This window comes from Pipra filicauda, unplaced genomic scaffold (genome assembly GCF_003945595.2).
Source record: "Pipra filicauda isolate LSUMZ 115617 unplaced genomic scaffold, ASM394559v2 scaffold447_size767260_pilon, whole genome shotgun sequence".
Classification (NCBI taxonomy): domain Eukaryota; kingdom Metazoa; phylum Chordata; class Aves; order Passeriformes; family Pipridae; genus Pipra; species Pipra filicauda.
Window position 1 is genome coordinate 447,063 of NW_024104584.1, and position 15,072 is coordinate 462,134.

A 15,072-nucleotide genomic window follows, 5' to 3' on the forward strand; every position below is an offset into this window, starting at 1 on the left:
TTCAAATGAGAGTTTCAGCCAGGAAGGGGATGCTGTCTTTCCCCAGCTGCCCCCACCTTGAAGCCTTTTGGGAAGTTGACCAACCTTTGAAGGTCCACCTCTGCTTTTTTAGTACTGAGAGCAATGTCATACAGAGATATCACAGACAATCTCTGTCACACCTTTCTTGGAAATGAGTCTGTGGGGGTAGACAGCAATACTTCTATTTCCAGGAGCAATTACAAAGGCAGGACTAAAGGCTATTCGCCTGCTGATGAACATGCCCACATGTGCAAAGGCAGCCTTTTATCGTGGTATCTCATGGTCATGTCTCTCATGCCTATGAGGTAGTGACCCAGACTCTTCTCCTTTCTTGGTTACTATTTAAGTAAGCCTCACAAAACACTGACTCCAGGACACAAGGTACGTATGGAATTTTTTTTGTTTTCTTTCTGTGTATTATGTACTACAGAAATGCAATATTCAGGCTCAGTCAGGTAACAAAGAAGAAGACACTCAAAACTGACCATAAAATAAATTGTAAAAAGCAGATTTTATATGACAATATGCATGCAGCTTGCAAAAGAATGAAGACAGTGAACTAGTATTAAAACACATTTCCATACAGAGACAGCTTATGCAGCAATTTACAAGTTTAACCTCTGGCTGGAGTACGCAAGCCCTTTAAAGCTGGCATTCAAATTACCACTAGCTTAATCAGCCATACTTACTTAAAGTACATAGTAAAATTTAACTTAACGTTTACATTCACCATTCACTAGCCATCCAATCCAGCATCAAGGCACTTTCCTTGTTGGTGTATCTGTTCCTGTGTCGCACACCTCTGCTTACCTAGATGCATATATTGGCACAGCAAATTGGGTGACCAGTAACTCCTTATCCCCAAATAAAAGCAATTGGTTACCAGACATCCCTGGCTGTATCAAAGTGTCAGGCTATATGTGACACTGTAAACAAAACTGGTGTGTTAAAAAAAACACGGCAAGTTGACTGGATCCATTAACAAATGTGCTTTGATGACAAAAAGTGATAGGTGTTACCAGTTTCAACACTCCAGAGAATGCTCATCTATCACAGCCGTGATCACTGGAGAACAGCTGACACTTTAGGCTGAGCAGGAGGATGTGGAGCTTTCCAGCCATCAGTCAACAGTTGTGCCATAAGTGTTTTTCATCTATTGTTACAGAAGTGTGCTTCTGCAGAGTAGCAATGACATTATTGCATATATCCCCTTCAAGGTTGTCTTTGCAAATAAATACAAGTACTAGCTAAGGCTGCATTCTGGGAGGTACTTGCTGCCCACCCTCTCTCTACACTACAGTTAAGGGGGGGGAAGTGGATAATTGTTGAAATCCAGCTCTTTGTCCTTATTTTTAAGTTCGTTTTATCAAATCTGGTGGCCTTAGAAATGCATCCTTGTGCATGAAGTCAGCACTGCTTTCATTTTCAGGAATGGCTCAGATTGCACAAGTACTACAAAGGAAACAACAGTCATAGCGAATATACACGCATTTCAGCTTTTTTTTTTTAAACTGATGTTTTCACTTTAAAGGAAGAGAAATGGGAATTTGTGAGTCCAATTCAAGATATTTAATTTCAAACTTCTCCAGGCTTTTGCACTTATACCTCCACTTTACTGCAGTTTTCTGGATCAACAGCAAAGCTGGAGACTCTGAGCTTGGCCTTCACTCCCTAACAGCTGTTTAATGACAAAAGACTCAATATTTTTCACATAAACTTTTTCTGAATAACCCTAAAAACAACTTTGAGAATTTAAAATGGCTATATGTATCCATCCTTGCAGACAGACAAGAGGTTACAAGGATTAATGAAGTTTTACAGTTGATCAGTCAAGAGAACTTTTTAACACACTTAAAGGAATGTGTCCAAATAACAGTTAATCTCAGTCACAACCACTGTCTAATAAGGGGAAATAAACTAGTGTATTTAGTCCCATTTAATGCACAAAAAATACAGTGTAAAATGCATATATCCTTGAGTGGGGCAGGCTATTAACATTCTGACAGTCTTTGGAGTTTCAGATCCCACTAAGTCTATAGCATAGCAGCACATACTGATGTGGGTCTTGGACATTCAAGACCTGGCACTAATTAAACAAGCTCAGTTACTGAATTTAAATCAGCATGTGATTCCCACATACTGGGCATACTAAATGTAAGTTTTAATTGCCTGGCAATGCTCATGATTTACAGTCAGAGCTGAAGCTCCACACCCCACCTGAGGTCATGGGGCTTCTCCAGTACCCAAGAACGGGCCTCAGCCTTTGCATGCAAACTCCCTCATCCTCCCAGGGCCAAAGTTTCTTACAGCTTTTGCTAGGCTCCTGTAGCACAACCTAGCACACACTTCACACAAAGCTCTTCAGAACAAACTTTAGAAAAAATTCTGTTCTGCTGTGCTTTGTGCTGCCATGTTAAGGCCTAACAGGCAGTGTAGTTTTCTACTCTAGGGTGTATGAAACAGTCCCAAGACTTTCACTACAGTGGGAGTGGATATTTCTAGACCAACTGCCCTGAAAGTGGACCAACACGGTCCAGAAACAACACCAATCACCTTCTGGTCTAAAAGAACCACCACAACAGAACTACTTACTCCCTTGTAAACAGGGGAGCCTTAGCCAGCCTGCATGTATGAGATTTTTCAAATATGCTAATACAGGAAAATACTTTATATTTCTACTAGCATCCCTTTCCTGCCATCAAATTAAGAGTCTTTACAACTATTCTTCCACTCCTACCTGAAAAATTCCAGTCCAGGAAGTCAAGATGGATAAAAGTGTCTACACTGAAGTGTGATTTTACTTTAATAATGCCTTTATTGTGTAAAGTACACCGCAGCCATTAGTCAGAGGAGGAGAAAACTTTTTAATTACTATGTTAGGCCCAAGTTTCAGAAAATTTCAGTTGATTGCTATAGTTATGCTACAGATGCTCTTAAAAATCTGTATCCAATTCTTTGATACAATTAGATTTTTACAGTCTGAAGTACAAAATCAAGTTAAACCCTGAACATTGCGTGATATATTTGGCACATAGGTTTATGAACTAGCTGTAAACCTGTTATTTATATGTATTGTGGCTTCTCAAAGCTGTTCACTCACTAGGATCTCCTGCTTAGTCTTTAGTATTTTAGCCCTAGATAAATGCACAAGCTCAAGTTAGAGCATATAACTGCCAGCCAGAACTCTCTCTAGGATCCACTCCTGCACAATTCTTAGTTTATTACCACTGGCCCATAAACATCAAAGAAAAATACCAGAACTGACAGGCCAGAACTCTTGTTAGCACAGACTTTTAAAAATGAGAATCTCTTGATGCTCTAACATTAGCAATGGTCCACAACTAACAGCAACTGAGGATAAAATGCCTTCCCCTTTAACAGAAAGGCAACTAGCAACTTAAGGAATAACTGACATTCTCCCTCAAATAACAAATGCTATCAAAATCTAGCATCCTTGGATCACAAAAACAATTAAAAAAAATCATGAGCACGTTTTTGAAAACATTCAGACCTTTGAAGCAATGTTTAGGCTACACAGCCAGGTTGTGGCCTACAATATTTCAGAAATGAGAAGATGGATTAAATGGCTGTGGCTCCTGGGCAGTTCTAATAAGCACACACACTGCTCAACAGAGACTTTCCCTTTTACCTGTGGTTTCTACAGTCACTGTAAAGTTTGCATAGAAAAGACAACCCATCCCCCACTAAAGTAACTGCTATTTCTTTCCAAGAGGAACACGTTCTGACAAAGAAATGCTCCTTAAACCTCTTAAAAAATGGAGGATGGTCTCTGCTGCCTCATGACAGCAGAGTTTTCATTATACCTTTGTCCTTTGTGAGGGACTTTGAAGGTGCTGAGTTGCAGTGGGGTGAAAAGGAAGGGGACTATTCTGATGAAAGGTGTAATTACAGTAAGCTGCAACATAGCCTTTTAGTTTAAAAAAAAGTGCCCAGATACAGAAAAATACTGTCAGGAGAAAGGAACTGTGGAATACTGAAACGTTAAAGGTTCTGTATTCTTTATCTGCTTTAAATATACCAGTCTTAAAGAGATAATCTTATGAATTTACTCTTGCACTGAATTTCTTTGTAACAGAAGCAAAAGACACATGGACATTTATATGTACACCCACCCTTCCATGCAAGCTGTCAGACAAGAACAAGAGAAGATGAAATGATACTGACACATGCCTTTCCAGGGCCGTTAGCAAGTGCTCTGCAGAACAGCAGTACCAGAGGTCACAGCACAAAAGGTTTCAGGTGGTCTTAAATATATGGTTCTTTTGCTGAAGGAGAAATAAAACATTTGTTTTATTCTCACAACACAGCATTTAGTGTTTTGGAATACAGTTTTATTAGTGTCAGATTAGAAAGCTGACTAGTCTAAGTTAGGCTTAAAAATAATTCAAAAAAATCTTTAGGAGTGCCATACAATTTCTGATTAGCACTGGAAAAGGGGTTTATTGTCACGTAATTTAATTTTTCTTTATACTGGTGGAGACAGTTTCCAAGAAATGCAGCTTTTTCAAATATTGAAAACCATATGAGCAGGAAAAAAGTGAGACATTAAGAAAAAAGTAAGGAATTTTAACAACCCCCTAAGTGTTATTTGTGGCTCGTGATTGCTAATAGATACATTCTACCAAAGCTCAAATTCAGGTTTTGGTTTTAGTTTCAAAAGAGTCAATGATTTTAATGCTTTGGCTGTCTTCAGTTTCAAGAAGGTCCCGCAGTATTAGCAGTGAGGCTACAGCACACTAATAGTTGTAGTCAATCAGGAAAAAGGTCATATTCCCTTTCTCCTGAGGTATTAGAAAAATGGTAAAAGCTTGTTACTTGCCTCTCAAGCTGTATACAGCAAAGGTGCATTTATTAAACAAAGACATGATGAAAGAGATATTGTAGAATCAGACAGTGATTGGGATACAAAATGATTTAAGTAACTGTTAATCGGTGTTGTCACCTGATTTTTAAATTTCTGAACATGAGACTGAATTGCCATGCATCAAGTTGCAAGGCACATTTTTTAGGTCAAATTATTATATAGTTAATTTGTATAGGTATCTAAATGTAGATAAAATATCAGTTAATAGTAGTAGCATTCAGATTCAAGCAATCTTGTTGTTTTCCTCTTTGCACACAAGTTATATTTAATTTTTATAATTTTTAAACAGGGATGAACATGATTTGAATGTCTGGTAAGCTGAAAATTAAGGCACTGGGCCAAGTCAAAATTCAGTAAGTGAAACAAGTTATTGAAAAGTATATGACACAAGTATTCCATGTCAGAATACTAAGCTTAGGTCTTACTGGTGCACAAAGGTGCTCTGCACAACTAGAGTTGGTTTTTTAGGCTTGTACACTGTCACAAATCAAAGTACTTCTAGGAGGTGAAGTACTTCTTCTATTGGTTGATGTGATTAATTAAAACTTGCCCTTTTCATTCATGTGAAATTCTGGTATGAAAAGACACAAAACCCCCAGTATAGCACAAAGGCTTGTTCAGCTATCTAGAAATAAGATTTTATGTAGTGCATAAAAGTAAGTCTCCAGTAGGTCTGGACTGCAAATTTTCCACAAAAACACAGTCCTTATTGTACTTTGTCAAATTAATCTTAATTTCAATATTTCTATCTGCATTCGGATAAAAATACCTAGCTTAATTTATCAGAAACACAGGGGAAAATGTGAACAGGCACTAATGAAGGCCTAAACAGAGCCAGTCTCTTCTCTCACTGAGGCATATAGCCCCCTTGTCTCACAGTCTGTGGAAGGTAACTTTTTGGCATTTCATCAATTGACAGGGGATTTTCTTCCACTGTTTCAGGTCTCACAGTTTGTCCTTCAGTACTTGCCTGAAAAACATTTGATAGAGCAGCTTCCTGGGTATTTTTTTCCATCCCAAGGCCCAATGGCTGTGAACTCTGACCTGAGATCTGCAGTTGTACAAATCCAACAAGATCCCCCTCATTAGCATGAGTAATTTGCTTTGTTCTGTCAAAGCATGGTCTGTCTCTGTTGTTTTCATCCTGACCACCATTTTGTCTGAAATACTGCTGCCTCTGTGCTGGACTGTCATCTCCTCCAGCGTGATCCTCTGACCTCTCTTCTGAATCAAGCAGTGGCTGAGTTGACTCAGACCTTGAAAAGACTTGTACAGGAGTTTGATCTCTGTAGCCATTAAGAACTACAGTTGAATACTGTACAGTGCTTGAAGTGTTTTGTGCCGTTTCACCATCATCGCTGTCAGAGACGCTTTGCCTAGGAGAAGACATACAGGAGGATCCTCCAATACCACTGCTGTGCCCTTCTGAAGTACTTTTTTCTTTTTTAAGTAAGTCAAAGGGTTTTAAATCTTGTTCTGAAAAAGACTTCTTGTCATCAGCTTCTATTTCTACGACGCTTACATCTGTAAAGCTGCCTTCTGGGTACATCTGATCTTTGGAACTAAAGTTATGCTGAAAGAAAGATGTATGTTGCCTAAGAGGAAGGTCATGTTAAAAAATCAACAGCCTCATTAAATATCTGAATTTTTATTCTCTAATGGCTTTCAATCTCTTCATATAAGTTTTATCTTTACTAAATCTGGCAATATCTCCAAAGTATCTGTTAAATGATAAAGGACATAGTCTTGTTCCCAATGCAAAGCCTTATTATGCTGCTACTTTAAAATCATAGTGGATGTGTGGGCAAGCTTTGCTCTCATTTAATTATCCTGAAGAGCTGTAAGCATAGAATCATTTGCTATACAGCACAGGAACATTCTATATTGAGAACCATACATTACTTCAAATAATGTATTCAACATCACAGCACTTCTTCACAGAAATTAGCCAAAATTTGTTGAATAGAATTTGCTATCTCATTCACAGGGCATAAATTTTGCTGCTATCTTCTCATCCATGAGAAACTCTTTGGAGTTTTCACTCTCATTCATGAGTGAACTGTGCAAACAAGTCACTCTAGGGTTTTAAGAATGGGAATCATGAATTATTTAGTTAATTCTGATTAAGTAAATTAGGACTTGGCCCTTCCAACTAGTAAACTGAATCTAATTCACAATGTATTTCTAATGCTGAATCTACCGATGCAATAAAGTCTTCTAACCATATTGTATCACAATGTCAATGAAACTTAACATCCAGGTTTTTCCTTGAAATCCATGTGTGCTAGAAGACAGAAAACTCCCATTGGTTAGTTTATCTGAAACCTTGCGAACTAGGAATATACAGAATGCAGAAAGGTGAGTACTACCTTAGCTGGAACTTGAGGAGACCACTGAGCAATGTTACTCTTGGATGGATCAGGTACTATAGGCCAGATATGCTTTTTAATTCTGCAAAGGATTAAAACCAGAAAAGTTACAAGATGCACTCCCCAAATTCCCATGTTCATAGCAAGTACAGCATAATCCAGGACACCACTCCTTTACACAGCAATTTTGCAAGAATATTTATTTCCAAATAGGAATGCTTCCTATGATACTTTACTTCCTTGTATGAAGTCGTGCTACTCAGCAAAACATAACACTGCATTTAATTCCTCCACACAGACACAACCATCCAACATAAGGCAAAACAACAAATGGTAACAGTCAGCAAGGGATTTTCAAATTTATAGCACTCCAGAATCTACAGAAAAATTACTTAGGTAGAGTCTATGATGCACATCAGTATAAAAATACATTCTTGCTTCATTAAGATAACTATGAGTATCACAGGTCAAATTCTAAGATAACTTCACAGTTAAAAGTAAAGTGAAAATACTGAAGAAAAACTTGCTTTGTAACTTTAAAGTTTAAGAAAGTACTGTCACTTAACAACAGAAGTTTCTGTTCATACATCCCCCCCAGAAAAACCAACTTTGAACCTGATGCACCTATCCTGCTCTTTATAAACAGGCTCCAACAACAGATCCTCTCTAGGAGAACTAAGAAGAACATTGCAAGATGTGCTTTTCAACTAATGTCCAATAAGACTGATTTTAGGAGCAGCAGGGATGTCAGAAAGAAAAGGACATAAAATGCTGTCTTCAATAAGAAAGAAAGGAAGTTGACTGGTGACATCAGAGAGGTGCTATTCCTTGCCAAGGGAAACACTGCAGCAACGCCATTCTGGTTAAAGCCACAGACAAGAGCTGTGGGGTGAGGGAACAGGCAGGTTGTTTCCCAGAAGACAGTAAACAGACACAGAATTTGACTGAGGTTATGCAAGGTAGATCGAGATGTCTGCCTAACTTTTTTTTGCCTGTAAAGCCTAATATTTGTTAACACTGTAATTAAATAGCCCAAATAGAGCTAACAAATAGACCTCCTGTGCTTCACAAACTAGGGACCATCATTCCACTCATATGATGACTGAGAAAACACAGACAGTATACCCTGATCAAAACCTAACAAACCTAATCCTAACCAACTCTAGCAACAAAAGCAGGAATTTACTTACAGGATTGAGTCACGGAACATTCTGTATGTGTGCAGTTAACAGTAAGAAATCAGTACCAGAAGAGGCCCTGATTTCTCAACGAAAACACAAAAGTTTTTAATGCCAATGCCAGTTTTTATGCGTGGTTTACATTTTTTTTTCTGAACCATCTGCAGAATACTTACTTGTCTGGTATTGAATTAACATTTCTGTTATGCTCAGAAATATAGGAAGTATAAGAGAAAGACTTCATTTATACTTACAAGTCACGTTTGTTGAAGCAAAACAGAACTGCAAGGAGCACAATCAGCAGGAATGCCAGACACACAGGTACAACTATGGCTTCTATTTCTCCTTTCCCTGAAGAAGATGAAGAGAAGCAGTTATAGCCCACTTTGACATTTAAGGAACTCAGCAGAGGATCAGGGAAAACCTGAAATTGAACACACTCAATTCTCAAGCTTCACATTCAGAAGGAAAAGAGCTTATTTATTAGTGAAAACATGAAGAGCTCTGGCCTAAAAATATAATGCCTTGCATCAACAAAAAACATGGGTTGATCTAGAAGTTGTAATACTGACAGAGCAAATAATTTTGCGGTTTGGGCAGGTATGACAGTAATGTCTATGTCAATTTGTCTGCCATCCAGGGGTTTCAGTGGCCTGTTGTCTTTCCATTACATAGCCGTGGTCAAATAAGTAATGTAAGCAAAGTAACTACTCATCCATCAGTTTATTCTGTACATGAAAATAACCTCTGCCTGCAAACACGATTATGTATTCCTTCCAATGTCATACATATTCTTAAGTAAACCTTAGAGAATGCTTAGGGAAGAGCAACACTATACAGAAAATAATACCTCTGCTAAATCTAAAGAAGTATCTTCCACAACTAAATTCAGTTAATAATGTTGCTCTGACCATTACAAATAAGAAGCACTCTAAAGCTGAACATACAATAAATTTAACTATTCAAATTTAAGTATTCAAAATGAGTCTCTGTAGAGAACTGTAGCAAACTTTAATAGTAATATGAAGGAGAATGCAGAACCTGAGGAAGGGCTGTAAGAATGGCACATGCTGACTAGAACCTAGATCAGCAGATCAACATCCAAGCACACCTGTCTGCAGCTTCTTAGGACACCCGAATCAGGGTAATAAAGGCCAACCTATCTTCAGATTAAAACAAAGACTCTGACCAGGGTAGGTGCCACTGGACACCAGAAGAGACAAGAACACTGAGTAAATCCTAATGACTCATGAAAAGTCCGGGCAAAACAATACTATAACCTAAAGTATACACAAAACACATCGAAATCAGCATGCTTGACAACATAAGAAGAGCTATTCAGGAGACTTGCCACTCTTCCTTACCAAATTTTTGCGTAGTAAATGTGAAATCAGGACCACTCCTGCTTCCATTATCTGTGGATGCCATCATCCGCACAGTATACAGTGTGTCACTGGTTAGAGAGGAAAGGGTATACTCTGTTTTGGAAGGATCCACTGTCACAACTGAAGAGAGGGAGAAATTTATACTAGTTTTCTGTAACATTTATTAGATCTCCAAAAAAACAGCAGCATTAAGACATTCAAGATTTCAGATGTACAAGACAGTTTTAGCAGAATGTGTGGTTGTACAGAAAACACAACACACAGAAAGACTACAAACCTGTACAAGAGATGCTGAGATTCATTTGTTTCTGTTCAAATGTTTTAAATTAGTCTTTTTTGATGTTATTTTATATTTAGTTTCATTTCCCCTGATTTTTTTTTCCCCAGAATGCACCAATAAACTAAACTAGTAGTAAAGTTGAGGCTTAAAGGTGTCTAGTAGGCCAAATACATAGCTAATTAGAAATAGCTGGTTACTGACTAGAAAAAAAACCCCATGGTTAAATATAATAAGACATAGGGTATGCATAAGTACTTGGCCCTTCTAATTTAAACAAATCTAGGAAGGAAATTTTGATAGTGCTAGCTCCCTGTCTCATGCCTGCAGGATATATACATTACTGAAAACTAAGATGTACTTAAAACAAAATGATTTATATCAGTACTACAGTGATCTATAGCTCCAGAAGGACAATTAAACTCCTCCCCATCCCCCTTTTTTAAGGTTTTATCATAGTTAAATGCAGTCAAACTCCTTTTATATCTTGGAATGGTCTATCATCATCTTGATATACCACCATCTCATTCTGTATTTAGACAGAAATATGGGAGCACAATATCCACAAATCAGCTTTCAGAAACTAAACACAGTACTCTGCTATACACAGACTGAATGTTCTGAATTCTCTGCTAGGGACGTTTCTGTTCTAGATGGAGAACTATGACCCAGACATCAGCTTTATGTTATCAGAAGAGACTGTCAACCACACTTGATTCTTTATCTTTTTTTTCCAGAAACAAATGTTAGGAAAGAGACAGATGAAACACTTCAATGCCACAAACCACTTCTGTTTTTTGGTACCTGTTTCATTTCCATCAATAGTTTTGTAAAGTATGGTGTAATTTCTGATAAATCCATTTTGTTCATCCACTGGGAGATGGCTCCATGTCAAAACAGCTTCAGCTTTTCCTACTTTTTTTGTCTGAACAGTAGGTCCTTTTGAAGGACCTGTAACGGCAGATGAAGATTAGTTCCTGTTCGGCAGCCTTGCATCCACAGAAGCAAGTGTATCAACGAGCACTGAATTGCTACTGCATAAAAACCTCAATTGAATAGCTGGACTAACTCTTTTGGAAAGCACTGTTTTCCGACAATATAAAAACTACAAAGATGTTTTAAAAAAGAAACCTTCAGGAAAACAGATATGAAAAAGAATAATCACCACATCACATGAAATCTTCAACTGAAGTTAATTAGTCTTGGTTTTATACGTGAAATTTAAAATAAATCAGCATATAAATATCACTATACCAATAAAATAAACTCATGTCAAATTATCTGATAAAGGTTGGAAAAACAGAAAGCGTCAGCCACAGACATCTATTTAACTCCTAAATACTGTAAATAAGCAGAATGGATATGAACAGAAGAGACTAGATCAATTATGTCAGAAGTATTAGACTGTTTTCACTACGTAGTCCACATTCAAGCAAAGGCCTCATTTTTTTGTCAACAAGGTCAGTTTATGTGCTCCAAGATGATGATTTCGTACTTACGATCTTGCTTCAGATAAGCCTTCACAGACTGTCCACTTCCCTGACCATCAGCATAGAGAGGGTACACAGTTATCAAGTAACACTTGAATGGCTTTATACCTAATGAAAGGAATTTAAAAGGTGTTGTTTATTCAGACAGTCAAATTGCCCACCATCCTTCTCATTTACTTCAGATACAACAGACTTCCGAGTTTTGTCTGTTTAATTAGATGCACTTCTATCTAAAGTAGCTGAGTATTTTCTAGAGCTCATTGACATGTTGCTCCAAAATATTAACTAAAGGAACTGAATTCACATTCAAATGTTAAATTTAATAAACAGATTTCAAAGAAGTCAGGGGTCTTTTTCTAATTTATTTGAAACAAAAAGCCTTCATCTGTCTACAGCACTAGCTCCCAAAATTATTGATTTGAGTTACTGATCATAATCTGAAAAGAACAGTAAAGCTGATCAAGTTTCAATATTTGAACTGAAGAAGGTTCAGAGAGTTTGATTTTGAAGGAACTAAGCCTGTTCACTATTTTAATGGTTTCCAAGAATGAAAAGACTAAAACCAAAATGCAGATAAAACCCCTTGCTGTTACATGATATAAATTTCCAAATGCAAGATCAGATACAGTTATATGTTCGACAAAAATATACCTACAATAAACTAAAAGAAACCCCCTCAGCACTAACTCAGTTTCCTGTTCTACCACAAAACTCTAATCAGCATGAGGATGTTCTTCACCTTGAGAATACTCACTACGTTTTTACAGCATCCCACTGTAAAACTTCTGTACACTTATGAGCTGAATACCTTTTAAGTCTATTCCTTGAACATCTCCTTGTGCAATCTGCCATTCTATGATGCAGTCTGAGCGGCTGGACACCACACACCATTCAATCACATATTTAAGAACATAACTGTTAGGAGGAGTCCACCCTACCCACAACTTGTCATATTTAGGCAATGTTCTAAGATTCTTCACAGGAGCTGTAATGAAAGAAAACAGAAAAGTGATCAATACAGACAGTTCTTCCACTAGATATTCATAATAAGAGATATTCTGTCACATGTTGATACTTTTGGGTTATTGCAATGGTGGCAAACTGACAGAACCTTTGTAAAAACCATTTTCTGAAATTTGGAGGTTTACACCTGAATCTTTGTATCAGAGATCCAAAGTAAGTAGTATTAGGCTATATGAATATCGGAAATTAGACTCCGCTTCTCTGTTCTCCAACACAGTAAGCTGCCCCACCGCATGTACACAGACGCTATGTTTCTTGCTTCCAAAAGAAAAGGTCTATTTCAGAGAGAAATCAAATTTAAAATGGGAATTTAAAGGGTATAAAACAGTCACACTTAAGTACCTTACTAAGATTTATATCTTACATATAGTATAAATATATATAAAGTATACAGTATATATGTTATATACTTGTATACCTTATATATACACTATATGCTTACACCTTACTAAGTGCTTACTTCTGTCTGCAATGCTACTTTATTTGAATCATATCCTTAACTAATTATCTAATGGTTTTAGAACCAGTGACTCTCCCTTGTGTTTACTCTAAAAGCAGCATCTACCCGTAAAACTTTTTTTTGCTTCTCCTCTTGGTAATGTTTGGGCTGCCAAAAAGAAGGCTGGAAGTAAGGAGAAACCAGCCTGTAGTTATTATTACTGCATAATAAAAAGAACATGAAAAGGAACATGAACAGTAAGGAAACAGTGGAAGCATATGACAAAGCAACCAGGCAAGATACTGAAAATGTGGGAGAGTGAGACTGGGAAAAGCAAAGAAAGAGGTGGGAAGAAGATCAGGAAGTTAAAAGAAGAGCAATGGTAAAACTATATGTACATGAAGTAAAGAATGCTTGCTTCCGCAACACTTTTTTTTTTTAATAAGGACACAAAAATGCCTGTTGTGCTAAGAAAAAAACAACAGGGAATATAGGGCACAGCAGTTCTAAGGATCAAATCCCAGTAAAACACAGACATAGCTTTAAATGACCCTGTGAGTACATAAATCCACATGTCCCCTGGTATATAAATGGTAGAACAGTTATAAACACGTGAGACTCTAGATACATTCAGTAATGCTTTAATTATGTGTCCATGTAAGAGGTATAATTTTACAACACTGAAGATTTTTTGTAACAAAAGCCATGCAGATTTATTTAACATAGACATTACCAGGACACTAACCTTTTGAATTACTTGCTGGGATAAGTAAAACTGATGGAGGAGATGCCCCAACTCTGTTACGGGCAATCACAGTCACTTCATAAGTTCCATTTGGCAGCTGTAACGTAAGGTTGGTGCTGGTAACATTGAATTTCTTCAGTGGACTGGAGAGAGATGATTTATCTCTGACAGTCAGTTCATACTGCAAGATTACTCCATTGGCTTCAGGAGGCTTCAATGCCTGTCAGAAACACATCTTTGATTAAACTAACGTGACATATCCCTTACTGTCTTTGAGGCGCAATTTAAAACTCTGAAAACAAAAAAAGTTACATAGATCAAATACCTGTGTATTTAAGACAAGCATAAATAACCCTTGTTCATTTCTGTAAAACAGTAAATTCTAAAACTATTTTTCATTTAAATACTATTTTTCTTGGATCACAATCTCACCTAGTGACTTAATAAAAGCTATTCTGTAAAGATTGCATAACATATGTTGATAAAACCTCTGTTTTATGTGACTTTACAACACAGTGACATAAAAGGAGTCTCACATCTTAAGCTGTGTTGAACCTGAAGCAAAACACCCCAAGTAGTTTCATTATGCATGGGAAAAATACTTGTTTGTGTCATGCAACAACACAGAAAAACACTATTGTTTCTGTGTAACACTATCAGTTTCCACAAAAATTAAAATTGTTGAAACTCTAAAGAAATAGTGATTTATCCATTCTAAGCTAAATAATGTCAGAAGCAGAATCACAGAATATCCTGAGATGGAAGGGACCCTCATGGATCATTGAAGTCCAACTCCTGGCCTTCTCCAGGATCATGTGCCTATCAGCATTGTCACAAGTGGTGTTAGAATGATGCCATATGGATTTACATGTAACTTCACACAATCCACGTAGCAATAGGGAAGAATTAATAATAAAAAGACAGCTGGGACACAGTTTACGGACCAAAAGAAAGCAGGGGATGGGGACTGACCGTAATTACATTCCCTGTCTCTGCTGGACCAATCATTCAGTTGGATGCAGCAGCCTACTGCATGCAAACATAGAGTGCTGTATTTAATAAGCCTGACCTGTGCAGGATTTCTAGGCTTACTGGATTTTGCAGCTGGGGTTTCACTGTCCAGAGAGTGCTACCAAAGCTTTAGGTTACAGCAGAAGGCATAACATGAAGGTTTGCTTTGTTCAAGTGGAAGTTCCAAATTCACAGACTCCTTAAGGACGAGTCAGGAATCTGAAAGTGTATTCTGTATCCTCTGGATCA

The 15,072-nt window shown here is 37.4% G+C and overlaps 1 protein-coding gene across 2 annotated transcripts in view; it reads right to left on the bottom strand.

Moving 5' to 3' along the window:
- Positions 1 to 403: 403 nt before the first annotated feature.
- The window catches only part of IL6ST (interleukin 6 cytokine family signal transducer), a 32,635-nt gene continuing 17,966 nt past the window's right edge, over positions 404 to 15,072 (bottom strand). For both annotated transcript variants that reach the window (XM_027716341.2, XM_027716342.2), the window contains exons 9-16: positions 13,813 to 14,032; positions 12,414 to 12,590; positions 11,615 to 11,713; positions 10,920 to 11,066; positions 9,818 to 9,958; positions 8,708 to 8,804; positions 7,276 to 7,357; positions 404 to 6,479 (exon numbers count right to left, since the gene is read on the bottom strand). In XM_027716341.2, the coding sequence (XP_027572142.1) occupies positions 5,754 to 6,479; positions 7,276 to 7,357; positions 8,708 to 8,804; positions 9,818 to 9,958; positions 10,920 to 11,066; positions 11,615 to 11,713; positions 12,414 to 12,590; positions 13,813 to 14,032 (1,689 nt within the window). In that variant the 3' untranslated portion in view covers positions 404 to 5,753. The remainder of the gene's footprint in view (positions 6,480 to 7,275; positions 7,358 to 8,707; positions 8,805 to 9,817; positions 9,959 to 10,919; positions 11,067 to 11,614; positions 11,714 to 12,413; positions 12,591 to 13,812; positions 14,033 to 15,072) is intronic.